We start from the raw sequence: 16,636 nt of genomic DNA on the forward strand, positions 1-16,636 counted from the left end.
GCTGCCGTTCAAGTTGCTCACGACGAAGCGCATGCTAACTTGCATTCGTCCCCAGGATTGGTTTGCAGCCATCGACCTGAAGGACGCGTACTTTCACGTCTCGATCCTTCCTCGTCACAGACCCTTTCTTCGGTTTGCCTTCGAAGGTCGAGCGTATCAGTACAAGGTTCTCCCATTCGGCCTGTCCCTTTCTCCCCGCGTCTTCACCAAGGTCGCGGAAGCAGCCCTGACCCCTCTTTGGCAGTCAGGGCTTCGCATTCTCAACTATCTCGATGACTGGCTCCTTGTAGCTCACTCGCGAGACCTATTGTGCGAGCAGAGGGACTTGGTGCTTCGGCACCTCAGCCATCTGGGCCTTCAGGTCAACCGAGAGAAGAGCAAACTCTCCCCAGTGCAGAGGATCTCTTCTCGGTTTGGAGCTGGACTCGATCAATATGACAGCCTGCCTCACAAACGAGCGCGTGTAGTCAGTGCTGAGATGTCTGGACTTATTCAGACACAAGACAGCGGTCCCTCTCAAGACTTTTCAGAGGCTCCTGGGGCATATGGCAGCCGCGGTCACGCCGCTGGGCTTGCTTCATATGAGACCGCTTCAGCGCTGGTTACACGATCGAGTTCCAAGACGGGCATGGCACCGTGGCACACTTCGGATTGGCGTTTCCCCGCAGTGTCGCCGCCTTTTCAGTCCGTGGTCAGACCCTGCCTTCCTTCGGGCCGGAGTTCCCTTGGGGCAGGTTTCCAGGCATGTTGTGGTGTACACGGATGCCTCCACCACGGGTTGGGGTGCTATATGCAACGGGCAAGCAGCCTCGGGCTCCTGGACAGGACCTCAGCTGCAGTGGCACATCAATTGCCTCGAGTTGTTGACTGTGCTTCTGGCCCTTCGTCGCTTCCGATCGACGCTGCGTCAGAAGCACGTGCTTGTTCACACTGACAGCACCGCGACTGTGGCGTATATCAATCGCCAGGGCGGCCTTCGCTCACCTCGCCTGTCACAACTCGCCCGCCGTCTGCTCCTCTGGAGTCAAACGTGGCTGAAATCGCTACGTGCCGTTCACATTCCAGGGGAACTCAACCGTGCAGCAGATCAGCTCTCACGGCAGTCCACCCACCCTGGAGAATGGCGACTCCACCTCGAGTCAGTCCAGCTGATTTGGAGTCGTTTCGGCCAGGCTCAGATAGATCTGTTCGCCTCCCCCGAAACCTCCCACTGCCAGCTCTTTTTCTCTCTGACCCAGGCTCCCCTCGGCAGAAACGCCCTGGCACACAGCTGGCCTCCGGGGCTCAAGTACGCCTTTCCCCCAATGAGCCTCCTTGCACAGACCCTGTGCAAGATCAAGGAGGACGAGGAGAAGGTCTTGCTGGTCACGCCATATTGGCCCACCCGGACCTGGTTTCCAGAACTCATTTCCCTCGCGGCAGCCCCTCCCTGGAAAATCCCCTTGAGGAAAGGCCTTCTTTCTCAGGGGATGGGCACAATTTGGCACCCGCGCCCCGACCTGTGGAACCTTCATGTCTGGCTCCTGGACGGGACGCGTCAGACCTCGCCGGCCTTTCCCAGGCCGTGAGAAACACCATCATTCAGTCCCGAGCCCCCTCTACGAGGCAGGCTTACGCTCTGAGGTGGGGTCTGTTCGTTGACTGGTGCTCCTCTCGAGCTGAGGACCCACAGAGATGCACGATTGCAGTAGTGCTTTCCTTCCTGCAAGAGAAGTTGGAGCGCAGGCTGTCCCCTTCGACTCTCAAAGTCTATGTTGCTGCTATTGCTGGGTATCATGATGCAGTGGATGGAACATCCCTGGGTAAGCACCCACTGGTCGTGAGGTTCCTTAGAGGTGCCAGGAGACTTAATCCTCCCAGACCGCACCTCATACCCTCTTGGGATCTCTCCGTCGCCCTCTGTGGCCTACGGGAAGCCCCATTCGAGCCACTTGCGTCAGTTGAGCTGAAATTTCTGTCTCTTAAGACAGCGCTCCTGACCATCAAGAGGGTAGGGGACCTACAAGCCTTCTCTGTCAACGAAACGTGCCTTGAGTTTGGGCCCGGAGATTCTCACGTCATCTTGAGACCCCGGCCCGGTGATGTGCCCAAGTTTCCCACTACGCCCTTCCGCGATCAGGTGGTAAACCTGCAAACTCTGCCCCCGGAGGAGGCAGACCCAGCTTCTGCGCTGCTCTGCCCTGTTCGTGCTCTGCGTACTTACGTAGACCGTACTCGGCACTTCAGGCACACCGAGCAGCTCTTTGTCTGCTTCGGAGGTCAGCAGAAAGGGAATGCTGTCTCCAAACAGAAGTTGGCCTATTGGGTGGTAGAAGCCATCTCCCTATCTTACTTATACCAGGGAGAGCCATGCCCCTTAGGTGTTCATGCCCACTCCACTAGGAGTGTTGCCTCATCCTACGCGTTGGCTCATGGCGCCTCACTAGCAGACATCTGTAGAGCTGCGGGCTGGGCGACACCTAATACCTTCGCTAAGTTCTACAACCTTTGCGTAGAGGCCGTATCCTCCCGTGTCTTAACTTAAGACTTCAGGTGAGCGGGAGGATGGCTGGTGTCGGCTTGCTGTGCCATTCCCATGTGGATCCGTGCGCCAATTCCCAGAATGTTCCCTCCGGTGAACCCTGGGTCCTCCGTGCCCCGCAGTCTGGCCTAGATGCGGAGTAGTCCCTGACTGTGATCCTGCCTGGGTCTCCTTCGCCCCGCAGGTTGTGGCTTAGTTTTTATTTATTCCAGCGGAGGAGACCGCTGTTTCCCTCGTGTATCCCTAAAAGCCTTTATGGATATATTGAATTATTCTTATTTCCACATGTCAAGATCTCATGTGCTCCGCCCCCCCAACCCTTGCTTCAGTACATCTGGCATCCCTGGAAAGGCCCCCCTATTGGGCCTCAGGGCGTTGGGAAGGTTACGTTACAATGACCGCCTGCGGACACGTCTGAGAAGACCTGCCGGCACGTGGGGTTGTGCGTAACGCGGCGTCAGGGTCGTGGCCTGTTCCATAGGGTCTGTTCCCATGTAACGTCGTAGTGAAACGACTGAAGGGGAACATCTAGGTTACGAAGGTAACCCTCGTTCCCTGAAGGAGGGAACGGAGACGTTACATCCCCTGCCATGACCTTCACGTCGCGCTGACGCCGGCTCGATCCGGCTCTTCAGCAAAAACCTGACTGACTGGCTGCATGCCGCCATCTTATATACCCGTATGTACGGGGCGTGGCTTAGCATGCAAATGCCACTCGCCAATTTTCATTGGCCTTTTGAATAAGGCTCAGAGACGATTGGACTCTCAAGCGATTCCCATGTAACGTCTCCGTTCCCTCCTTCAGGGAACGAGGGTTACCTTCGTAACCTAGACGTTCTGCTACTTATATTTCTGATAATAGAGTCACCCACTATCAGAGTCCTGGGCTCGGCTGCACTCTGAGCTGAGTGCCGCTGTCTGCTCAACCTTGCACGCCTGTTTGTAGCAATGTTAGCAGCTGGCTGATACGATCCATGTTCAGTCACATTTGGGGATTCCTCACCCACATTTATTAATGCTTCAAATCTTTTTTCAAGCAGTATAGGGGTGGTAAAACACCAGTTTTTGCAAGCCTTGTCACAGCCATATCTGGGGTAGAGGATGGTACCGCAGCAATACGAGATACTCTTGACAGTCTGATGTCTCGAGTGCCTTTGGGTCTCGCTCCCTGTTTGTGCCATCGATTTGTGTGTCGATCAGTTCCTCTACACTTATAAACTGTCGATATTGGCTAGATTCACAGGACTCACCGGCTGTATGCTGAGGGGGTGATGATCTTCTGTGTGTTCCGCCTGTTTTGGAAGTCCAGCAAGTAACTTTGTTTCTAAAACCACAATCCTTTGTAGAAGTCTGTGGCAGTTTGTGCAGCAAGTAGATTCCAGAAGAGGCATTTCCTTTCTTGTCTGTTGAAAGTAGGCAGCTGTGTTTTCCCGTCTCCAGAATGTAAGCTGCTGGCAGTGGGAGGCAAAAAGTCTCCTTTTTCGTAATATTTGTAGCAAAAATGTGTTGTCTGAGCACTGTGCTGATATGCTGAAGTTAAAATCTTAGAAAAATATGAAGTTCACAAACAGGGAGCAAAGCGCGGAGCAGTAAGCAAGAGCATCCGAACAGTAGCAAAGCCGGAAGCATTTTAGGCCATGCCACTTTTTGTTCAAATGTAAATAAAAGCTGAGAAATATTTTTTCCACAATGATGCCTCTTGTACATTGTCTTATTATCTTTTGGGAGAAGCCTGTGTCATTTCTGGTCAAACCAAAAAAAATCCCCATTTGCTGGTTGAATAAAAGTAACTTTAATTCAGAATTTGCCAGGGGTATGAATAATTTCAGGCTTGACTGTATACTATACTAAACATTTATTTTGAAAATTTTTTACTCAGAAACTGAAATTAAATTTCACAAAATTTGAATTATATTTTCTTGTAAAAAGTACTGCAATAATCTTTAATTATAATTTAAAAAATATATTTTTTTTGTACATACAATGTTTTTAAGGTGAAGAAGTATAGACAGAAAAGTGTTATACTATATTAGAAAATTGTATAGTATGTATGGTACAGTATAGTACATATAATATAGTATAGTATGGTATACCATAGCATGGTGTAGTATAGTATGTTATAGCATAGCATAGCATAGTATGGTATAGAATAGTATGTAGCATACATAGTATGCTGAAAAATTATTTTAGAAGAAACTTTAATTATTATTAATATATATATATATTTTAAACGTCTATCTTTTTTTACATACAATGAAGAAGTATAGACATACAGAAAAGTGTTAAACTACATTATATACTGTAAGTATTGTATGGTATGGTATAGTATAGTATAGTATGGTATGGCACAGTATAGTATAATATAGTATGGTATGTATAGTACAGTTCGGTAGTTATGGTATAGCACGCATAGTATAGCATAGCATGGCATGTACAGTATAGTATAGCATAGTATGGTATGTACAGTGTAGTATAGTATAGTAGTTATGGTATAGTATGTAGAGTAAAGTATAGCATAGCATGGTATGGTATGTATAGTATGGTATGGGAATTTAATTTCATTTAAATTTAATTTAATTAAATAATAGCTTAATGTTGACTACATTGTACTCCACAGTATATAATAAAAACTTTTTAATGAATACAGTAGCCTATATGTTATACTATATATTATACTTACAGTATATATTATACATTTTTAGTCTGATATTATTTTAGTTTTATACATTATATAAATATACTATTACAGTACTTATTAGAACTTTCTGAAAATATTTCAACTCCGTTTCAATTAAATTTTATTTCTGTTTTACATTAAGTAATTTTAGTATTTCTAAATTATTTTACTTGAGTTTTCAAGGTAACATTTCTAATGTCCGGTTAAGTTTTTTTTCCCATCTAATATTTTTGATGTTATTTTGTTTCAGTTATATTTAAATGAACAAAGGGTATTTTATACTTTTTTGTTTTACCAAATACAGTATATAATATACTACATTGTACTATAATATACTATATTAATAGAATAATCACTTACTGGACTATACATTTGTTATTTTTATTTATTTATTTTTAAGTTTTTTTTAAACAATGCACAAGATGCAGTAAACAAACTGTTATTCCTTTCTAAATACAAAATGTTCAAAATCATATTAAAAAAAAGGTTTTCTTCTATTGATCATGCACACCTGTGTCATGTCCCCTTGTTAGTCTTGTTTATCTACTCGTTTGTGTCTAGGGCTATTTCTGAAACACAGCTTTCAATCTGAGTGGCACTTGTTTGTCTATGCTTATTAGAGAGTTTCTGTGAGCACAGGAGCTCTTTTTATGAGCTCACTTTAATTTATGGTTTTAAGGATGTATTTAAGTTGGCTAATTATCCAATTAATAATTTCTATGAATATTAAAGACATCTAAATCCTTATGGTCAAAATCAACACTTACCTAATACTTAGGTACGTAAAATTAGCTGAATAATAATAATTAAACATTCACAGTGGCCAGTAAGAAATATTTATGCAAGATAATGCTGCAATTTATTTGGGAATAAACTGGACACTTCTTATTACATAATACATGACCTGTGCAATTTAAAAGTCTTTTTTTTCCAAAAAACAATGAACCTTTATCATTACAGCACTCTGTATGGACAGACAACCTTTCTATATGAAACAAACATGCTTTTGAACAACAGACTCTTAAGAGCCACGAGGCGGGCACATGTTTTCCCGGACTGCCTCACAGTAAGTCAGTTCCTCATTCAGTTGATATGATCTAATTTGAGTGTGGGATGGGTTTGAGTGAGTCTGGAGGAGAACGATAAAAAAACCCTCCACATATACCCATATATGGCCATCTGCTCTCCAATGGAATGAACTGAAGCTATTTACAAAAAAAAGCTCTTTAAAGCCCAAAGGCATATCTAAAAATTCTGAACATGACTACGTGTGTATTTCAAGGCTCCACCTGTAAAAAGGAGTATACCTAGTGTCCAATTTCAACACCATGAGTAATTTTTAGTGTGTTTTGTTTGACACTGTCATAATAATTGTTCACTTCATCAAAATCAACTAATAAAAAACACATTTGTAAAAGTCAAAGAGCAAGAATTTTAAAACACAACCCTGGAAGCCCTATTAAGATGGGTGTATATGTACCTGTGGGTTCTGCTGCTGCTGAATGTATCCAGTGATGATACGCAGGCCGATCAGAGACATCTCTTTGAGCTCAGAGGCCCCCGCGGACCCAGGAGTCGTGTGCCATGCCTGCAGCCTGTCCAATAGATTCACCACCCCTTCAAAAATCTGCCACAAAAACAGACATACTCTTATACTCATTCACAAATAAACACATTGTATAAAATGAAAAAGAAAAATGAATTTGTAGACTTATAATTTATATTGCATACATGTACAGAAGTTTACATACACCTTGCAGAATCAGTAAAGGGATTATACAAAATGCATGTTGTTATTTTTATTTAGTAGACCTAAATAAGATATTTCACATAAAAGACATTTACATATAGTCAATAGGAAGAAAAAACAGCTGAATTTATAAAAATGATCCTGTTCAAAAGTTTACATACACTTGATTCTATACTGTTTTTACCTGAATGATCCACAGCTGTGTTTTTTTTTGTTTTGTGATAGTTTTTCATGAGCCCCTTTTTGTCCTGAACAGTTAAACTTGCCGCTGTTCTTCAGAAAAATCCTTCAGGTCCCTCATATTATTTGGTTTTTCAGCATTTTTGTGTATTTGAACCCTTTCCAACATGTAGGACTGTACGACTTTGAGATCCATCTTTTCACACTGAGGACAACTGAGGGACTCATATGCAAATACTGCAGAAGTTTCAAACACTTACTGATGCTCCAGAAGGAAACACAATGCATTAAGAGAAGTGCACATTTTTTAATTTGCCTAAATAGCATTCATTTTTATTTAGTTCTGCCCTTCAGAAGCTACAGAAGATACTTACATGTTTCCCAGAAGATAAAATAAGGTAAATTTATCCTGATTTTAAAATTCAAAAGTTCCCGGCTCTTAATGCATCATGTTTCCTTCTGAAGCATCAGTGAGCATTTGAACCTTCTGTAATAGCTGCATACGAGTCCCTCAGTTGTCCTCAGTGTGAAATGATGAATCTCAAAATCATACAGTCATTGTTGGAAAGGGATCAAATACACAAAAATACTGAAAACCAAAGAATTTGTGGGATCTGAAGGATTTTTCAGAAGAACAGTGGGCAGTTAAAGGACAAACAATGGAATGTGGGTCATTTTGATAAATTCAACTATGATTTTCTCTTGTGGACTATATGTAAATGTCTTTTATTTGAAATATTTTATTCAGGTCAGTACTAAATAAAAAATAAAACATTTTGTATGATCCCTCTTATTTTGGTTAAGTAATTAACATTGCAGATTCTGCAAGGTGTAGGTAAACTTCTGGTTTCAACTGTATATGCAGTACATATGAGTTTGTATGTTTGAGAGACAGTGTCATAGTTGTGAATTATACAATTATACACTGCTTTTTTAAGTGTTTAAAGAATATTTAAAGGATGTCCTTCAACTTCCTGTTTCAAACTCTTCTAACTTTGGAATACGTGTGTGTGAGTTATAAAAATCAGAGTGAGAATATATCCATCCAACCAATTCCCCACCTTCTCACTCCATAGTGTTTGATTGTCAGTGCCCTCGGCGAACAGGAAGTCCTGGAGCAGTCTGAGGAGGCGAAGCAAAGAGGGCACATGGGGCAGATACCCGCCCTGAGAGTCCCTCAAATCTGACAGCGATGACTCCAGCATCATCTCCAACAAACTACAACACACAAATGGCTCATAATTTATCCGCAACACCCCCAGCAGCTTATGATATTTGTTCACAGCAGCAAAACAAACAGAATACAATGTCTTCAACAAGTCATCAAACAGGCACACCCTAAGATTTAAAGTAAAAACAAGCTCTATGGTGATGCAATGCTAGAGCCACACCAAAGAAAAGCAATAGCCTAGTAGTGCGAAGAATGTCTGCCCTCCAGAGATCCCCACCCTGCTCTCATCTGAACCAAAGGAATCTAGACAACACTTTCATTTACAGTACCTCCCTTCAGTCACAGCTCACTGATCTCTACTGCATTTCAAATGCAGTAGGTTTTCTCATAATGGAGGTCATTTACAACTGGGCATAAAATAGAAAGATGCCCATTTTCTTCTATTCCAAGTCGCTACCACTTTTCCCAACAAGCTACACATTTAAATACTTCAAGAAGGGTTAGAAAATTGTTCAAGGTGCATCTAATTCCAAAAAGTTAATCTTCAAAGTTCAATCCGTCTGAAAGGAATGTCAGTCTTCATTTTATCTCTCTGGGACAGAGGAATTGCTAATTCAATGCCTTCTTTGTCTATTTTTTATGAGCTGTCATTATATCTGAATCAGTAAGTTTTAAAGCATTAAAGTTTTAAGCTTCTGACCTGCGTTTGATGTCATCAGGTGGCCGCACCAACTGACAGGATGAGCCAAGTTTGGTGAGGACAGAGAACACCTGACCCCTTTCTCTCCATATCACATCCTCAGACCCCTCAGTGCCACTCCACAGCACAGAGAAGACAATGTTCGTCAGCAAATTACACAACTCCTCCTCGGGAGCCTAATGGGGGAGATAAAGAAGCAAGCTTACAGTTATCAAAGTTATTAAAATAATCACAAAGTAGAACGCAGCAGCAGTTCTCAGCCTCTTTGACTCCATTGTCCATTCCAACAATTTTCGAGCACCCCCTTTTCAGTTATTTGTGATTACTAGAAAAAATTACTTACAATTTCTACCCAATAACATATTTTAGGGTTGGCAGAAGTAGACTTTGAGTCTTGTTAAACTGTAGCCTGTGGATTGACTGACTGATCACCTGGTGTTTGTCGTTTACTAATAATTTTCCATTACAGATTTGCACAAAACTTTTGGAATATTTTCGAAATTATTTTTATAAAATATAACTATTGTGAAATGATGGCATTTCCATTAACTAATGTTATGCTACTAAAACTTAGTAGCATAACGTCAGCGGACGACGTTAAATCCATATACAATACCAAATACATATCTGAGGAAAAATGCATTGTTGGTTAACGCCACCTAGTGTGCATGCGTGAATAAGCAGAAGGCAAACAACTGGTTCGTGCTCGGTGTGAAAGCACCATTCGTCGGCGATTCACCTTGCGTTTTCACATCACGCTCAGTGTGGAAAGGCCTTTAGTCTACTTTGTCTTTAGTTATCTTGTCTCAGTAGCTGTATTCTGAAATCACTCCCTCAACCTTTATTCACTATTCCCTACATTACTAATACAGTCCACAGAATGACTGAATGACAAGAAGCAAGCAAGTGTTCAGCATGTACCTGTGGGTTGGATGTGTTGGAAATGGTGTCTGTTGGTGGTTCGGTGCTGTAGCTTGTGTCGTCCAGAACATTGGACAGACTTGAGCTCTTACGTGGCCTCAAGCCTAGGAAGCTCTTACTGTGCTCCAGAGGAGACGGGGTCTCTGGTTGGCTACCCACAGGTGTCTGAGGTCCTTTCTGAAGGTTTATTTCTAGCTCAAATGGTGAGCTGAAGGGTGAAAGTGGCTGATAGATGCTTTCCTCTTCCTCCAGCAGACGGGATGACGGAATGTCCACAGTGTTAGACATGGTGGACGAATGACTGCTTTGTTCTCCTGAGTCAAATGGCTTAAAGTGGAGGGAATCGCTCTTGAGCTGTCCGGTTGACGGAGGGGACTGGGAGAGGTCGGAGTAGTCCTCGGATGCATCTTGAGCTTCTCCTTCTTCCTCCTCGAACTCCTCTTCGTGGCGGGGGGTGAGGGAAATGTAGACGTTTTGCCGAGTGTCCTCCATCACGCTGTCTTCACGACGGAAGACAGGTCTGGAAAGAACGGGGTCTAGAGAGTTGGTGGGGCTGGATAAAGAATTGGATTGGCTGAGAGCGCGAGACTCATATGATTCTTTGATGTAGAGTTTGGTGAGAACATCCTGCCAGCCTGACTGACGTGCGAGCTGTTTTACATACTCTTCATTGGAGTGGATCAAGTGGAAGAGCTGAAGAGAGAAATGTTAATTTACTATTTTAACAATTAGTCATTTAGCTGAGAATAAACCATCCCTGATGAAAAAAAAAACAACAGAAACCATTACAGAATTTGTAATGGTTTTACTGGTTATAATGGGAATTGTACTAGTTTTAATCGAAACTGTAATGGTGCCTTAAAACCCACTAAATCCTAAAAGAACATGTCCCAAAACACACTACAGGATTTTTTTTAACCATTTTTAATGGTTTTAGTGGGTAAAATTTTTGTAACGGTATTTGTAATGGAAACCATTAGAATTTCTGTGATGGTTTCAATTGTTTTTTTCAGCAGGGAAATTCACAACATATATACTTTGAAATGGATTTTGTTTTGCTTCAGAGTGTTTTAAATGGGCTGTCATTGTGTTGAATTTTGCAACTGAATGACTCAGATGGACTGTATTTTGAGTTGAAGCGAGTGAACCTTGTATTGTCAGACAGGTTGTACCTTCCAATAATAGCATGCAAATTTTCTGGAGTGATTGGATTTTGTTTGGGCATGTGAAATTGATATGATGACTTGCAGCTCTGTAGTGAGTCAGATGTTGAATCACTAAACACTTTTTTTTTTTTAATAACAGATGCTGTGATTTATTATTGAAGGATTCATCAGACTAATTCAAATCTGTAACTGGTGCATGAATTGTTTGTTCTATATTATAGATCAATGTTTCTGCTAAATTGACATCCCTATCCAATGTCACAATTAGACAACTTGTGTATCATCTAGAATTAATGGGTTTTCCAAACAAAAGTACAATTTGTGCACTCAGAAATCGTAAATATGATACTTTGACTCTACCTAAAAGGGCACTTAACGCTATGCTAAGACAGCAATCTTGCTAACCATAGGCTAACAGAAAAGACAAATCTTATTCCTTTTGGTACCCATTTTTAAAACATGATTAAAAACATTGACTACCAGTCAAAAGTTTCTGAACAGTAAGATTTGTAATGTTTTTGGAAGAAGTCTCTTCTGCTCACTAAGCCTGCCTTACAGCAAAAAAAGTAAAATTTGGAAATATTTTTACTAGTTAAAACAGCTGTTTTCTATTTGAATATATTTTAAAATGTAATTTATTCCTGTGATCAAATCTAAATTTTCAGCATCATTACTCCAGTCTTCAGTGTCAAATGATCCTTCAGAAATCATTCTAATATGCTGATTTGTTGTACAAGAAACATTTTAGTATTATTGTTATCAATATTTAAAAGTTAAGTACATTTTTTCAGGATCCTTTAATGAATAGAAAAATGCAATAATCAGAATTTATCTGAAATAAAACGCTTTTGTAATGTTATACACTATAACACTCAAAAGCTTTTAGTCTTTTTTGGGGAAAGAAATTATATAAATTTGTACTTTTGTTAATAAAAGTTGATAAAAAGTGATAAACGCATTTATACTATTACAAAATATTTCTGTTTAAGATCAATGCTGTTCTTCTGAACCTTCTATTCATCAAAGAAAACCTGAAAAAATTCTACTTGGCTGTTTTCAACATCATTATAATAATAAATGTTTTTTAAAAAGCAAATCAGAGTATTAGAATGACTTCTGAAGGATCATGTGACTGGAGTAATGATGCAAAAAATTCAGCTTTAAAATCACAGAAATAAATTGCATTTTAAAATATATTCAAACTATACTAAACTATATTCAAACTAATATTAAAAAAATATTTCAAAATTGTACTGTTTTGCTGTATATTACATCAAATAAAAAATACTTATTTAAAAAAAAAAAAAAAAAAATCTTACTGTTCAAAAACAGTCTAGTGTAGTTTGATATCTTGATATCTTTTTCTAGCTATAAGCAAAAGCCATTCTAACGAGTTAGAGCTAAGGTAAAACACCCCATAAGCTTATCATTAATACTGATTGAAGTTGGTTGACTAGTCTTAGCTGGTTTAAGCTGATCAAGCTGGTCTTCCAGTCCTGTCAAACTGTCTTTCTGCTCGTTTAAGCTGGTCTTACAGCCTGACCAGCTAAGACCAGCCTGAACAGATAAAGAAGCATTCAAAACCCCTCTAAAACCAGTCTACTAAGCCAGCTTTGACCAAGCTAGAAGACCAGACAACCAGCTAGTTGTTTTTCCCATCAGGCACTCACCTTACGACAGATATCTAGTCGGACGCTGAGGTCAGCACGATGGGACAGGTATGCCACTGCCAACAGGTCTCTAAAATTCGGAGTGGGATCTACACAACAAAACAGACCTATTAATACCCAAAATGTAAAGCTGAAAACAATCATCCACCTTTTCTTCAGTTTACCTGTGGCTAACACCTGCTCATACAGACAGCGTACAGTCCCCATGGTGATGGGGACGTCTCCAAAGGAGCAAACCAACCCAAGGTAGCTGGAGTCCTTGAGTTTGATGCGCATTTTACTGCGCTCAGGTATACGTTCACTCTTCAAGACTTTATACAAGACCTGCAGGAGAGCAGAAGAGATGTGTTCATACTATTCTGTAGGATACTGATTTCCCCGTTTTGGTTTCAAAAGTTAATCTCAACACATGCTTTACTGCAATGCCACCATTTAAAGTGCAAGTTCGTTCTTACCCTGAATACTCTCTCACGAGCCTCGTCGCCATAGTTGGTTTTGAGAAGCAGACAGTAGAGCTGCTCCACTCCTCGCTCCAGAAGAACCACAACAGCCTGCTCCCGTGGAGAAGGAGAACTCCTCAATACAGTGTGTAACACATCCAGAACACTGATCACCTACAGGGAGGGAGAATTTATGTTATTTTGTACATATTTTGGACTGTGGGGGCACTATTATTTCAACGGCGTGAAGTGGTTGCACTCGGCGAGCTACTGGAGCTACAGTTGAAGTCAAAAGTTTACATACACCTTGCAGAATCTGCAAAATGTTAATTATTTTACCAAAATAAGAGGGATCATATAAAACACATATTATTATTTTTTATTTAGTACTGACCTGAATAAGATATTTTGGTAACACTTTAGAATAGGTAACACTTATTCACTATTAACTATGACTTTTCCCTCAATAAATTCCTAATTTGCTGCTTATTAATAGTTAGTTGTTAAGTTTAGGTATTGGGTACGATTAGGGATTTAGAACAAGATCATGTAGAATACGGCATTAATATGTGCTTAATTAGTACTAATAAATGGCTAATATTCTAGTAATATGCATGCTAATAAGCAACTAGTTCTGAATTTTTAAAAATGACCCTGTTCAAAAGTTTACATACACTTAATTCTTAATACTGTGTTGTTGCCTTTTTTTGTTTAGTGATAGTTCATCTTTTCACACTAAAGACAACTAAGGAAAACACAATGCATTAGGAGCATTAGGGTGAAAACTTTTTGAATTTTAAGATCAGGGTAAATTTAACTTATTTTGTCTTCTGGGAAAAATATAAGTATCATCTGTTTCTTCTGAAGGGCAGTACTAAATAAAAAAATAATAATTTAGGCAAAATAAGACAAATGTACAAATCTTTATTCCGTTCATAAATTCACACCCCTGGCTCCTAATGCTTTGTGTTTCCTTTTAAAGCATCAGTAAGCGTGTGAACCTTCTGTAATAGTTTGACATGAGTGCCTCAGTTTTCAGTGTCAAAAGATGGATCGCAAAATCATACAGTAATTGTTGGAAAGGGTTCAAATACACAAAAATGCTGAAAAAAAAAAAAAAAATTGTGGGACCTGAAGGATTTTTCTGAAGAACAGCAGGCAGTTTATCTGTTCAGGACAAACAAGGGACTCTAACACTAAACAAAAAACACAGCTGTGGATAATTCAGGTAACAACACAGTATTAAGAATCAAGTGTATGTAAACCTTTGAATGGGTTCATTTTTTATAAATTCAGCTATTGTTTTCTCTTGTGGACTATATGTAAACTAGTACTAAATAATAAAATAACATGCATTTTGTATGATCATTTGTATGAACATTTTGCAGATTCTACAAGGTTTATGTAAACCTTTGACTTCAACTGTACCTGTTGCTATTTTTTACCAGAGAACAATTTGGAATTCAAAACTCAGAAAATAAAATACTGATACATTGCCACAATGTGCTGCTTTTGGTTGTAATTTTCAGTCGAAGGGCAAGAAAAGAAGCAATTTAAGTCTTTACGCAGAAGCAACACACTAGGTTTTGGAACAAGAGCAAGTGTTTGTGTGGTTCACCTGTTGCTCATCCTGCACTATAGCAGCGTAGGCTAGTACACTGTGGAGCTCCTCAGCAGTGGGAGATTTCAGAAGGTCCTTCAGCAGAGAGAAAAGAGAGATCTGCACTGTCTGCCTCTCATCAGACAGAGGACTGCCATCCTTCTCCACACTGTGGACACAAAAAGAACACTTACAAACATCTTTCATTCACACTCATTTAGTATTTAGTTTCTTAGATTTACCAGAAATCATTACAGTACTTTTCAGTTCTGAACGTACCTGTAGTGTGTCCGAATCGAGTCCAGGATGTACTGAACACCATACCTCTTGCGAGTCTTCAGCTTGCCTTCATTGATGACGGTGGTTAAGTACTGTACATGACCTGCAAACCAGCACAAATACAGACATACAGGCAAAAGGGTTTAGAATGCATCAGGTAAAATTAAGAGTTGCTGTCTATGCAGGGACAAGAAGCTCTCGCATTTCATCAAAAATATCTTAACTTGTGTTCAGAAGATGAACAAAGGTCTTACAGGTTTGGAATGACATGAGGCTGAGTAATTAATGACATAATTTTCATTTTGGTTGAATTATCCTAGCAAATGAGTTGAATAACAAAAAGCAATAGCTAATTCCATTGTAATGTGTTTTGATTGTTTACCCAGGCAGACTGCAAAATGGCTGTGGCTCCAGATCCTGAAGTCAAAGAGCAGGTACTGGTACAGCTGTGATAGGAGGGCATTGTTGCCCTCGTTGGACACCTGCTTAAGCAGGAACTGACAGGCCATCAGTACACTCATGTCCATCATACTGCTGGGAACCTAGTGAAGAAAAACAATGCGAGACAAGAGATGAAGTGTTTTGTATTTATAAGTATAAATATATGCGATTATCTATAGCGTTATATGTGTGCCTCAATCCTGAGCGAGTAATTGTAAGTTTTGAGCACAGAGAACTATATTTTGCAAGCACATTACATTTTATTTTGAACAGAAATTAACAATCGCAAAAAAAAATTTGTTTGAGCAAAGAAAAAACGATTCCGTGCTCAATAAATGTATTTGCTATTATACATATTAACGTGCAATAATAACCCCTCTCACGCAGTTTACTCAGGTGCTCTCTCACAAACGTATTGTCTGCGCTCCTGTCAAGTCCCCCCCCCCTCTCTCTCTCTCAAACTCTTAATTCTGTGCGCGCTCAACTCTTGACACACACGCTCTTGACACACGCATATTATCGCTGGTGTCAGTCGCAAATATTAATCATGCGGGTCAGGAAGTGGGTCGGGTACAATATTTTCTTTTTCTATTTTTTGCGGTCCGAGTTGCAGGCGGGTTAGTTGAAAACGTCGGTCGGGTTCGGATTGTTTATACATTGACCCGCGCATCACTGATATCCATATATCCATATATAATCTTTTATTATATTATATCTATGGCTATCTACAGCATCCCGGAAGCTTACTGAAAAAAAGAAAAAAAGAACTGACTACAGTGAGACTAATGGATTAAAACACATTTTGGTAAGTGTTTTTTTTATTATTAACTTAACAGTTAATAATAAAAAAAACACTTACCAAAAAATGTGTTTAAGAATTTTTTTTATTATTAACTTAAAAGTTAATAATAAAACAAAAACACTTACCAAAATGTGTTTTTAATCCATTAGTAGTCAGTTATTTTATCTTTTTTTCAGTAAGCTTCCGGGATGCTGTAGATAGTTCCATAGGATTATATGGATATATGGATATGGATATCTATGGATAGTTCTACAAAACGGGCTTTGGTTCTACTAGCGATTTGATTGGAGACCAACAGCCAATCACAATTGACCTTTA

General features: G+C 40.1%; 1 protein-coding gene across 1 annotated transcript in view; it reads right to left on the minus strand.

Moving 5' to 3' along the window:
- nbeal2 (neurobeachin-like 2) overlaps nucleotides 1–16,636 on the minus strand; it is a 118,251-nt gene that overhangs the window by 50,028 nt on the left and 51,587 nt on the right. Inside the window, 10 exon segments of the mRNA XM_073847831.1 lie at nucleotides 6,679–6,825; nucleotides 8,190–8,346; nucleotides 9,000–9,175; nucleotides 9,921–10,613; nucleotides 12,757–12,845; nucleotides 12,921–13,080; nucleotides 13,212–13,370; nucleotides 14,815–14,965; nucleotides 15,076–15,178; nucleotides 15,458–15,617. Of these exon segments, the coding sequence (XP_073703932.1) occupies nucleotides 6,679–6,825; nucleotides 8,190–8,346; nucleotides 9,000–9,175; nucleotides 9,921–10,613; nucleotides 12,757–12,845; nucleotides 12,921–13,080; nucleotides 13,212–13,370; nucleotides 14,815–14,965; nucleotides 15,076–15,178; nucleotides 15,458–15,617 (1,995 nt within the window).

Source organism: Garra rufa, chromosome 9 (genome assembly GCF_049309525.1).
Source record: "Garra rufa chromosome 9, GarRuf1.0, whole genome shotgun sequence".
Taxonomy (NCBI): Eukaryota; Metazoa; Chordata; class Actinopteri; order Cypriniformes; family Cyprinidae; genus Garra; species Garra rufa.